Source organism: Leucopleurus acutus, assembly GCF_964270905.1.
Source record: "Leucopleurus acutus genome assembly, chromosome: 11".
In the NCBI taxonomy this organism is placed as follows: Eukaryota; Metazoa; Chordata; class Mammalia; order Artiodactyla; family Delphinidae; genus Leucopleurus; species Leucopleurus acutus.
In genome coordinates this window covers 95,477,025-95,489,691 of record NC_139152.1, presented here as the reverse complement: position 1 = coordinate 95,489,691, position 12,667 = coordinate 95,477,025, and the positions used below count along the sequence as shown (strand labels likewise).

The 12,667-nt window shown below is 40.8% G+C and overlaps 1 protein-coding gene across 4 annotated transcripts in view; it reads right to left on the bottom strand.

Annotated features, from left to right (window-relative positions):
- Positions 1-12,667, bottom strand: part of TNRC6B (trinucleotide repeat containing adaptor 6B) — a 250,895-nt gene that overhangs the window by 126,267 nt on the left and 111,961 nt on the right. Inside the window, exon 1 of one of the 4 annotated variants that reach the window (XM_082849696.1) lies at positions 8,069-8,259. The exons of the other annotated variants lie outside the window; for them this stretch is intronic. Coding sequence (XP_082705822.1) covers positions 8,069-8,073 — 5 coding nt within the window. The 5' untranslated portion in view covers positions 8,074-8,259. Of the gene's footprint in view, positions 1-8,068; positions 8,260-12,667 lie in introns of those variants that run through there. 4 annotated transcript variants of the gene reach the window in all.

Below are 12,667 nucleotides of genomic sequence, written 5' to 3'. Positions count from 1 at the left end.
GTTCTCTGGTGGCCTGATGGTTAGGATTCTGGGCTGTCACTGCCGTGGCCCGGGTTCAATCGCTGGTTGGGGAACTGAAATTCTGCAAGCCACATGGTGCAGCCAAAAAAAAAAAAAATTTTTTTTTAAATTGATTACTTACTTCTATTACTAGAAAACTCTAGTATGTTTGAAAAAACTTGGGTATGTGAATGTACTTTTTCAACTGTAAAATTTATCAAATCTAAATACAGATCAAGCATTTCCAATAACATTTCACATTCAAACTGAAATGTGTTATAAAACACACACCAGATTTTGAAAACTTAGTATGAAAAAAAAAGAATGTCAAATATCTCATTAATATTTTAAAATCTGTTGCATGTTGATTTAACTTTTTGTACATATTGGGTTAAATAAAATATTATTAATTTCACCTGTTTTTTTCTTTTTGGCTGCGCAGCGTGGCTTGTGGGATCTTAGTTCCCCATGGAACCCAGGCCCTTAGCAATGAAAGCAGAGTCCTAACCAGTGGACCGCCAGGGAATTCCCTCCTTTTATTTTTTTTAATGTGACTCCTGGAAAATGTAAAATAACACATGGCTCACATTCTATTTCTACTGAATGGTGCTGGCATAACCTAATGATTCCCAAACCTTTCCCACCGGAACACCTTCCAACACCAGGTTAGGGGACGTTGCCATAACCAAATACTGTTCTTCCTGTGCGGTATCAAAACCTGCTGACCGCATCTGAGATTGAGAAGTCCTTCCCTCATCTTCAGTGACTCACGACTGTCCTGCACAAGCACCTTTCTTTAATCCTTTCCCAGGTCCTCTTTCTCTTCCTGTCCCCAAGGCCCCATTCTCAGTTCTCTTTTCCATTCTCTGCACCCATGGTGACCTCATCTCCTCTCAGCTTCAACTACCACTTCTATGTGGATGACTTCCAATTCTTTATCTCCACTTCTGACCTCTTTCTCAAGCGTCAGCTCCACATTGCCAGCTGCCTGCTAACCAGTTCCATCTGGAAATCCCACCAGCTCCTTAAACTCAGTATGCCTGACCTGGAATTCCCTATCTTCATTTCTGCTGAAGATTCCCATCATTCACCTTGAAAACCTGGAGTCCCTGGTCCCTCTTCTAGCCCCACTGCCACAGTCTTAGGGCAGGCCCTTTCATAACAGGCCTCCTACTTGGCCTGCCTATCTCAATTCTCCCCTCAGTCCTGCCCTCTCCCAATCCCACCACTCCCAGTCCCTCCTCTGCCTCACTGCCATACTAATATTCTCAAAATACCACATTGATCACATTGCCTTCAGACTTTCAACAGACCCCCCACTATCTGCCTTGGCAATCCAAACTACTCAGCAGGCGTCCCAGCTCTCCCATAGACATTCAAACTCCCTTCAATCCCCTCTGAACACAACTAACCCTCCAGCTACAATGCTCTGCCCTCATGTCTGCTCTTCACAATTCTGCCCAATATTTAAGGCTCAGCTCAAATAAAACGTCCTCTTATAAAGACTTCTCTGATCAACCCAGCCAAAATTAGCCTTTCTCCTCCCTCAAACTCCTTTTGTATTTCTAATGGTGACCACTGTAGTAATGGGAGCACATCTGTGGTCTTACCCTCTCTATAAAATAGTGTTCTTTTAACACTTGCACTGCACACTGCCATTTCTGGACATCTTACCAAAGAAATCAACTTAAAAAGGAAAATCTTGGTAAAGCTGGGACCACTGATGACTCTCAAATCTACCTCCAGCCAGATATCTAATTACTCCAGACCTTCATTTAGATGCCCCAAGATTAAATTACTCCAAAACTGAACTCATTTTCTCAATCCCACACGTGTCTCTCGTCTAAATAGACCCTAACTCCGTGAATGGTACCACCATCCATCAGCAGGCCAGGCCAGAGACAGAGGTGTCATCTTTTATTTCCCCAACCCTAACCCTCAATGATCAGGTTCTGTGAAATCTTCTTCCTAAATGTCTCTGGTTTTATCCACTTCTTCCCAGCTCTGCTGTCAGCCCAGGCCACCATCACCTGAGATTACTGCAACACCATCTGGTCTTATACTCAATCCTCCAGCCATTTTCTACAGTCCAACTAGAGCATATCTTTCAAAAGTTCAATCTGATCAGGTGAAATTCCTGCTGAAAACCCTTTAATTGTTCTCGGGATAAAGACTTCCAAACATGACTTATATAGACTCTTCTGCAACTCACCAGTGTTTACCTTTTCAGTTTCACTTCTCATTTCCCAGATTATCTTTTCTTTTACACACATCACCCTCCAACCATGTCCAAGTACTCTACATACAGTTCTCCAAATATGCTGAAGTCCTCTCTTGCCTCGGGGCCCTTGCATAAGCTGGTCCCTCTATGTGGGTTGGGTGTCCCTCTTTTGTAATCACCCAACACCCTGAGGACTGGCCAGGCTCCTTGCATTTATATTCTTTCTAACTTCAGCAATGGTACCTGGAAAAAAATCTTCCTACTACTCCTATGCTAGCTCTTATCCCAATGTCTGGCAGGTAATAGGTATTCAAATAATTATTTGTAATGAATGAACAGATAAAAAATTTTGTTTTTCTTTGAAACAAATTCCAGTCCAATGTCAATGAATGAAAGCTATTTGTCATCTATATTAATTCAACAGCATTGTATAAAGTGGGCAATTGACCTAAATTTTAATTTTATCTGTCTTTTGAGTCAGATAAAATTGTCTATTACCAGTTTGGTTAAATAGAGTCTACATGTGCAGGCTCAGAACAATGAAATGAAGGAAAAAACACTGTATTTTATATTCTCCTTTGCGTTGTAAACTTTAAGACCAATTCATTTGAAACTGTTGAGAACCTTTAGATGCAAAACACAGAATGTATGAAAAGCAGCCAAGCAAATGTGGATACACCACAGAGGCAGAACCTGAAGGGAACGGGAGAGCAGGGAGAGATGACCTCAGACCATAGGAATGTAGGGACTTGAATAAAAGAAAAGGCTCAGCGCTGCCCCTGCCCTCATCCAGACTGAAGCTCTGGGCAATCAGTGCCCGCGCGTCATGATCCTGGGAGCCATGAGAGGATCAAGCATCTGTGGGGCCATAAAAGCCTTTCTGGTTTACTTAACAGAGAGAGAGCAAAGGGGAAGGAAACACTGAGCAACGAGACTAGGTGCTGGCCCCTTCATACAGCTTTCCCTTCTGCTTCCCAACAACATATTATTCCCATTTTACTGATTAAGAAACAGGGGCTTGGGCTTCCCTGGTGGCGCGGTGGTTGGGGGTCCGCCTGCCGATGCAGGGGACATGGGTTCGTGCCCCGGTCCGGGAGGATCCCACATGCCGCGGAGCGGCTGGGCCCGTGAGCCAGGGCCGCTGAGCCTGCGCGTCCGCAACGGGAGAGGCCACAGCAGTGAGAGGCCCGCGTACCGCAAAAAAAAAAAAAAAAAAAAGAAACAGGGGCTTATGGTCACATAGCTGGTCCTGGTGACCTTATACTCAGGTCTAATTCAAACACAGTTTTATTGAGCACGTACTTGTGCTAAGCCCTATTCTAGATGCTGAGGACTGAGCAGTAAGCAAAACACTACAGTCTGCTTTGGTTTGTGGGGAGTGATGCACCACACACAAATAATGTGATTGCAGACACTGACACAATTAAGGGGCATAAAAAAAGTAAAACTAAGCGATATGATAGAGTAACTAGGGAGGCAACTTAAGTTGCAAGGTTCTCAGAGATAATTGAAAGGATAATTTTGCAGGCCTAGGAAAAAAAAAAAGGATAAAGTGACTATCTCGTCAAACCTTAAATCGAAGTCTCTAGAACTACCAGAAGCAAAAACTTACCATCCATTCCCTGACTATCAGTAAGGAGACCATCAGGGGAAAGAACTATAGGTTATCCTAGTCATAACCCAAAGCAGTAGCTTGGACAGTCATCAGGTGGTAAATATTTCCACAGGAACCGGTGGCTGCTCAGGGCCACGGGCTGACCAAATGAATTCTTAGCTCCCCCTGCACCTACACCGGCAGCAGGCATAATAAATGATTGCTGAATATTTGAAGAAAGAAAGGAAAGCATGTTAAAATGTCACCATCGCGGGTTAAATCCCTTTTCAGGCCAAGTGGCTTCAATTCACCCCACCCACTCCACCACAAGTCTTAATCACAAGAAGGTGAGGGAAGTCGGATTAGTGTAAACCCTTGAACAATACTGTACTAGGAAACAATTAGCATAGGCTGCCCCACTCCCCAGCCGATGATCAGAAACCCCACCTTTAAATTCCGAGTTCCACTTAAAGAAAATCTAATAGCCAAATGATAATTAAAAATTAATAAGGAGTAATTATTTGGCTTCTTTAAATAAGGGTTCTCCTAATGCAGATACTCAGGCTACTTATGTACCAGGTACTTGTTCTAACTGTTGCACACATAGCACCAAGGTAAAGCCACTGGTTCTTTACTTGGGTATCTCCCTCATTAGATGGGTACTCCTTGAGGGGAGGAACAAAGTACATTCACCTGTGTTGCCTCAGGGCCTTGTCCAATTTAAACTGCAGAAGGTCAATGATCATACTGAGTTGTAAAAATTAAATTTCTCCAAAACTTTTCAGTTCTGGGGCAGCTGGGTAGGGTGAGGCCCACCCCTTACTACTGTTATCTGCTGGGGCCTGCTCTGCAGAACCTGCAGGTCTCATCATCACATATCACTCTTTCTGTGTCTCTTTGTAGGTTTAAGAGCTGGAAAAGCCTTAGAAGTCTCTGCTTCAATTTTTAGAAGTTGATTTTTATTTTTTTTATTTATTTATTTATTTTTTTTTGCGGTACGCGGGCCTCTCACTGTTGTGGCCTCTCCCGTTGTGGAGCACAGGCTCCGGACACGCAGTCTCAGCGGCCGGGCCCAGCCGCTCTGCAGCATGTGGGATCTTCCCGGACGAGGGCACGAACCCATGTCCCCTGCATCTGCAGGCGGATTCTCAACCACTGTGCCACCAGGGAAGCCCAAGAAGTTGATTTTTAAAGGACTGTCCCGGTGGCGACAGAGAATAACAAATGGCCATTCAAAGCTGAACAACAGGGCTGAGTTTGCGCCATATACCAAAGATGCCAATGCTTCCTTTCTGGCACACAGATGGAAGGACTGAAAAACAGTTTAAAAATAAGATACCACTTCTGATAAATAGGCGCTATCAATTTTTGTGATGCTTCAGTAAAATCTTAATAATGAATCTGTGACAATTCTTCCTGAGACAGAGTAGCCTTGTGAATAATGACATTAATATCACAAGTAGACCCAGCATTGGGGGTGGGGAGACTTCAGTGAGGACTATATTATTTTTCTCCAGTAAGAAACTTCCCCTGCATACACTGTCTCATTTTTAAAAACCACAACATGCAAGTTCTAATATCCCTGGGGTTTTGCTGGTCATAGCATCAGCTACATCTCTAAAGTTTTTAGATTCATTTCATGCTACCAACAGAAAGAAAACTTCAACAAAAGGCACAAATGCCATCCATCTGCACACTTGATTTATTACTGATTTTTATTTGCTCCTGAATTCCCATAGTTTGGTGTGCCATAAGGACTGGCCCTGAAGGAACTTAGATCCAAAATGGCAGCTGAGCTTCTGAAACTCATCAGAGCCATAATGCCTAACATACGTGAAACCAGGTCTTATTTATCGCACTTCTCAACCTGTCTAGGAGAGAAGAATATTTACCAAAACATTTCAAAGAATCAGATGGCATTCTGTTAATGTTCATTATATCATTCTTCTTCTTGCCTAAGAGAGCAGGCACCCTGCTTCTGGTCCCTCTGCTCTGCAAACTGAATTAAACTGCTATTCACATGTTTACAGTCCACAAAAACAATCTAATGGCAAAACATGGAAAGCTTAGGTTCTTCTCATTCTTCTTCTGTAAGGCCAACTTAGGAAATGGGCGTAAAATGAATCATCTAACAAGTAAAGCCCAAATAAGCGCTTTCATTTTCAGAAAAAACAACAACAAAAATCAGAGCTCTAATTTTCCTTAGGTCTACCACAAAGCAACACTCCCTATCACTATGGTAATTTCTGTCTTTTCCTTTAAATTCAAGCTGTAAAAAAAATTTTTAAGAGACAAATTTGTTCCAGATTACCTCCTGACTGTAATGTTTCCAATCCCTCTTACACAAAAGCTGAACTTATACCAAAAAAATTTACACTGAATTTAAACCGTCACTTCTCTACTCATTTCCACTAATATAATAACATTAATTTTAGAAAAATAATAAAATACTTGCTCTTTACAGACAGAGGACTTTAATTATCTTTATGAATTCAAATGGAAAGTCTTTTTGTTAAATTAGCATGAAAGTCCCTTCATCTACACACAATTGGCCCAAAGAAACAGGCCATTTTCAGCACAAGAGGCCAATCCATTTTAACAGTGAATAAAGCTTTTGAAAGCACTACACACCCTCTTCCAGACTGTCAAATTTTCAAAATGGTCCAGCATTTTTTTTGCATTTTTTTTAACACTTTCAGGTCCAGCAAACATCTTATAATTAGATTAATTAAAAAGGAAACAACAACAGCCAAAAAAAGCCACTGCTCACTTCTGATCAAAATTATTCCATTTATGCTTAATTAGCTTTAATCCAAGTCTACATATTTAATGATGGGGATATGACAATTCAACCTATTTGCATATTTTAAATGCCCTTTCTAAACTATACTTTGTAACAGATTTAGAAAAATAGTCTGTTTCTCATGCCAATATGCTAAGGCATAAATCAGGAGGATACAAATTAGGAAGAAAAAAAAAAAGAAAACAAGGCCTCTCAGAGCCAGGGATGTGCTGGGAGGCGGGGGGCGGGGGGGGGGGGTAATTTCCCTGGGGGGGGGGGTGCAATTTACCCGCCGCATCAAAACTACGATCCTTTCTGCCCACCAGACCGAGAAGCATTACATCACACTCTCACAATGATAGGGGGAGGTGGCTCTGAGAAAGCAAGTTTTCAGCCGCCTTCCCTCCCTGTTCCCAGGCTTTCTAGAATCCTGCATTAGGAGTAATGGAATTTAACTTCAGTGCACTGCACACACAGTTTCAGGGGTAACACATACAGCTACTTATTTAGGTGACCCACAATGACCACTTCACAATGGATACGTGGCTAAAACAGGCAACTACACACACAGATGCTGAATTTGTGCTGAAAAGCCCAGTTCATCTGTGTAAGATTAAACAGAAATTGTAATCTATGAGAAACGAATAAAGCCAATCCAACAGGGAGAAACTGATAAAGAAATAATTCCTAATCGGGAGGAATAGCTGTTTATACCCTTTAAAACACCATGTTTACAAGATAGTCCCACCATTTGGTTCGAACCACAATCAAAATAAAAGCGCATCTGGCTGCATATTTGAGAACACACACAGAGACCCAGTGCAAATGAGCGCGCGCAGAGGAGAGGGGTGATCCACACATTGCTTGGGAGGTTTTCAAGCAGGGGAATCTACAAACCCCAAACCTCCTGGTGTTCACTCGCCCCCAGCCTGATGTTTAAAATGGATCAGGTCTTATTTTAGGTTTTACATCTCTCTAGGAAGGATGGCCTAGCTTTAAAAAAAAAGAGAAAAAGAAAAAGGTTTTCCCTTGGTAGTGCTTGCCCTCCCAGATCCTTTGTCGGCCTTAGCAGCCGAAAGAATGCAAACCCATTTATATTTATGCAAATTTTTGCAGCAGATTTAAGGGGGCAGGGAGAGGTCTGTGTTTTTTAAAAAACCTCTTTCTAAATATCAAATTTCCAAATACTCGCAGCTTCATTTATTTGCAAGACAGAAACGATGATGAATATCTGCATATAAATTAAAAGTGCAATTAAATCACTTCAAAATCAAATATTTTACCAAGGCTTTTCCATTTCTAAAATGCCGAACCAAAAGTACATCACGGGTCTGATTTACACAGATTCACGAAATGTCTGAAGCCAGCCTCCACGCTAGACAAATGTCGATTTGCAACACCACTAGTGAAAACGGTTAGACAAGATCCATATAAATCAATTGGTTTTAAAAAATTGAAAATATTTACCAACCTCATAAAGTGCAGCAGTGCTTAAATCCAGCAAATTGAGGCATACAAGGTAGAAATGGAAATGAAAAAAGGTCCAAAAAATGATTTCTTTTTGTCTATCTGTTTTTTTGTATTTTAAATATTCAGAAACCAGCAGAGACTCTGTCGGCCATTTTGGCTTGAACTAACTCTCACACTCACTCTCCCTCTTGCTCTCTCTCTCCCCCTCTGTCTCTAAAGGAAACAGCTTTTTGTGACCTTCAAATAGAGGCGGATCATGTGACTTTGGGTAGGTTTGTCAATCAGGAAAGGGGAGGGAACTGGGGCTGAAACTACCTTAAAGGGAAAGCGGCCCTTTTCCACTCACTTTCATTTGTGAAACGCTGTTATCTCATACTCTCCACCTACACACACTGAATGTGAAAGTGGCAACAGCATAAGGGTAACAGATGAACAAAATATAAAAACCTTTATTGGTTTATAGAAATGTTCTCAGTTGCTAACGATTCTTACAGATCCTGGAGCTTGGCTCACTTGCTACAGTTATTCTCTGGATGTTTGGGCAAGCACAGGCTGGCAAACTACTCTTTAAAAAGGGGCTTAAACAACACCTTACCCAAACAAGAGACTTTCGTCTTTAAAGACTGAGGAGAAACATAGGACACAACTGATCTCTAACAAGCTCCTAAAATGCACAGGAAAAGACTGAAAGGAAACATACCAAAGTATAATCTGTGAATGCCAACTCAGAGAGGTTAAGTGACTTATCCCAATCACACAGCTAGACAGCTGCAGAACAGTGACTGGTTTCCCAGCTGAACTCCACATTTATTGTTTCAGGTGTATGTATGTTTGGTACCTCCTCCCCGCACCCCAAATAAAAACTATGCTACAGCACAGCAAGCTGGCAGATCTGAGTCACCTTTAATCCCCTCCCCCACCTGAGGAAGTAGCTCGGCAGCTGACCTAGAGTCAGCGCTAAAATTTAAAACCTACCTGGTTTCCCCCATTCCTAAGAGCCCTCTTCTGACTCAGTGCATCTTGCTGTCAACCCACCTAAGAAAACCACGCTGGGTTTGCGTCTCTAGCTCTGGGGCTAACAGGCTGTGTAACCTTAGTTAGGTAATTCCCTTTACCTTCCAGGCCTCAGTTTTCTCATTTGTGGAATGTAAGGATTGGCCATCAGTAGATGGTATCTTTGATTCCTTTCAGCCCTAAAACTGTACTCGGCTTCTTTGTTTTTAGCAGTTCTGTTTCATCTTATCCTTGCCATCTCAAAAGTCATTACCCCAAGGAAAGTTTTCCTTGACCCTCCCCGTCTAGACCAGGCCTTCCTGTTCAACACTCCCATAACTTCCCTTACTACTTCTTCATAGCACCAGGCATAACTGCAATTTATTATTTGTCAAAGAAGTTGCTTATAGTTGGTCGTCCCCAGTATGTATAAGGACACATACCACATCTTCCTTCACTGCTGTGTGAGGCCTGATACCTACCTAGCCCCACATAGTAGGTAAATGAATGAATTAATGACTTAGACCTCCATTCAGAAGTGCTGGGCTGAAGAGAGGAAATGTGCTATCCAAATACAAGGAATAAAAGTCACATAGTTTCCAGAAAATCATCTCCATCTATTTGTTTTAAGGACTGCTTGAGGAAATAAAGTAACTAAAATCATAGAAAGCGGGCAAAAGTGCCCTGTGACTATCAGACTCCATCTATCTCTATGAACCAGAAAAGCTCAGATTCCACAGTGTGATTCTTCCAAATGAACTGGGCTGACCAAGCGTAATCTGACATGCCAGCCAGCACAGAAATGATGGATTCTGTAAGCCCAGCGTTCCTTGAAAAGGAACCTACGAACCCTTTCTAAATCCCACACGTTTGTCATCCTGGCTTCTGGGTCTTTATAAAGTCTCCCTCCTTCGCTTTTTCCACTGTGATAGAAGAACCAGAAAGGAGCTGTTTCAGGGCAGGCAGAGGCCAATGCCTAGATGATCTGGCAGCTTGAATATTTATGGCGTAAACGCTTCCACTGTCTTTGCACAGACCCGAGTGGAGTAGGAGCCAGGACCTGAACTGACAATTGAGATTGTAAGCAAAAGCAGGAAACTCCTAGGATGGAAATTTTGAACATTTAGTCTATTTTTATCCTTCCAATACCTTCCAGATGAGCTACGGAAAGTTTACTTATGTGGAGCATGCTCAACATGTTAAAATGCATGGAAATTGTACAGCTGCCTTGTTTTAATTTGTGATGGACAGAATTTCTTTGTAAGACTGAATTTTGCCAAGTCTCCACTCCTCAATGCAGAATATTATCATATAAACGTGACTACGTGTTTCCTTGTGTTATAGCAAGCTGCACAAAACGTAGAGAAACAAACACATTTTAAAGCAAAATATTAGCTCTATTTTCAAATGATATGATCAATTATTTTCTTCAACCTCCAGGAATCTTTTTCTTGGTGAGATACCTCTAAACTTAAAACAATTAGTCCAATTGTTCATCTCAAAGAAAGAAGTGTAATAAATGCACTATTTCCCCTGTATTTCCAGGCATTTTGGACTTTGTGGTATAGTTATATTTATTGTACTGTTTTCATATTAACAATTAGACAGCGTTTTTAAATTATATTACAGGGCTTCCCTGGTGGTCCAGTGGCTAAGGCTCTGGGCTCCCTATGCAGGGGGTCCGGGTTCAATCCCTGGTCAGGGAATTAGATCCCACATGCATGCCACAACTAAAGATCCTGCGTGCTGCAATGAAGATCCCATGTGCCACAGCTAAGACCTGGCGCAGCCAAATAAATAAATATTTAAAAAAAAAAAAACTGCCCTAAAAATAAATTATATTACAAAGTGAGGATACAAAGTAACAAAAAATGAGTTTACTTTTAAAACAAATAAACCTGAACTTATATGTTCAAATGAGTGTTATCTTTCAAAGTTGGCACCTTCACTGACTATATAACCACTACTAAAATATTTCTATGAGGAAACATGATTGAAAAATAATGAACTGAACATATTTAACTCAAAAATCTACAAAATGAGTAATGAACTCAAAAAATAAATTAACAATGATAAAATCATAAAGAGTAGACTGAATCTTTATTGATTCAAAAAACTTTTGCTTGTTTTAAAATGAACCTATCTACAAAACAGAAACAGACTCACAGACATAGAGAACAGACTTGTGGCTGCCAAGGGAGAGGGGTGTAGGAAAGGGATGGACTGGGAGTTCAGGTTTAGCAGATGCAAACTATTACATATAGAATGGATAAACAACAGGGAACCATATTCAATATCTGAGATAAACCATAATAGAAAAGAATATTTAAAAATTTATATATATGGGGCTTCTCTGGTGGCGCAGTGGTTATGAATCCGCCTGCCAATGCAGGGGACATGGGTTCAAGCCCTGGTCCAGGAAGATCCCACATGCCGTGAAGCAACTAAGCCCGTGTGCCACAACTACTGAGCTTGCACTCTACAGCCCATGAGACACAACTACTGAGCCCATGTGCCACAACTACTGAAGCCCGTGCACCTAGAGCCTGTGCTCCGCAACAAGAGAAGCCACTGCAATGAGAAGCCTGCGCACTGCAACAAAGAGCAGCCCCCGCTCGCTGCAACTAGAGAAAGACTGTGTGCAGCAACGAAGACGCAATGCAGCCAAAAATGAATAAATAAAAATAAATTAAAAAATTTATATATATGTATAACACTTTGCAGTACAGCAGAAATTAACGCTGTAAATCAACTATACTTAAAATTTTTTAAAAATTTTGTTTCAAAAAATAAATAACTGGGTATATACCTGGAGAAAACCATAATTCGAAAAGATACATGCACCCCAATGTTCACTCCAGCACTATTTACAATAGCCAATCAACCTAAATGTCTATTGACAGATGAATGGATAAAGAAGATGTGCTATACATATATATATAATAGAATACTACTCAGCCATAAAAAAGAGTAAAATAATGCCGTTTGTGGCAACATGGAGAGACCTAGAGATTATCATACTAAATGAAGTAAGCCAGATAAAGACAAATATCATATGATATCGCTTATATATGGAATCTAAAAAAATGATACAAATGAGCTTATTTACAAAACAGAAAGAGACTCACAGACATAGAAAACAAACTTATAGTTACCAAGGGGTAAAGGGGGGTTGGGGGGGGATAAATTAGGAGGTTGGGATTAATTTATACACACTATTATATATAAAATAGATAACCAACAAAGACCTACTGTATAGCACAGGGAACTATACTCAGTATTTAGTAATAACCTATAAGGGAAAAGAATCTGAAAAGGCATATATATATATATATATATATATATACACACACACACACACACACACATATCTGTAACTGAATCACTGTGCTGTACACCTGAAACTAACAAAATACTGTAAATCAACTATACTTCAATGAAAATAATAACAATAAAATTTTTAAATTAAGTTTTAAAAATTAATAAAAAATAAAATAAATAAATAAAAGTGGATAATCCTTTGGAAAGTGATCAATTAAAAACAAGAGAGGGGCTTCCCTGGTGGCACAGTGGTTGAGAGTCCACCTGCCAATGCAAGGGACACGGG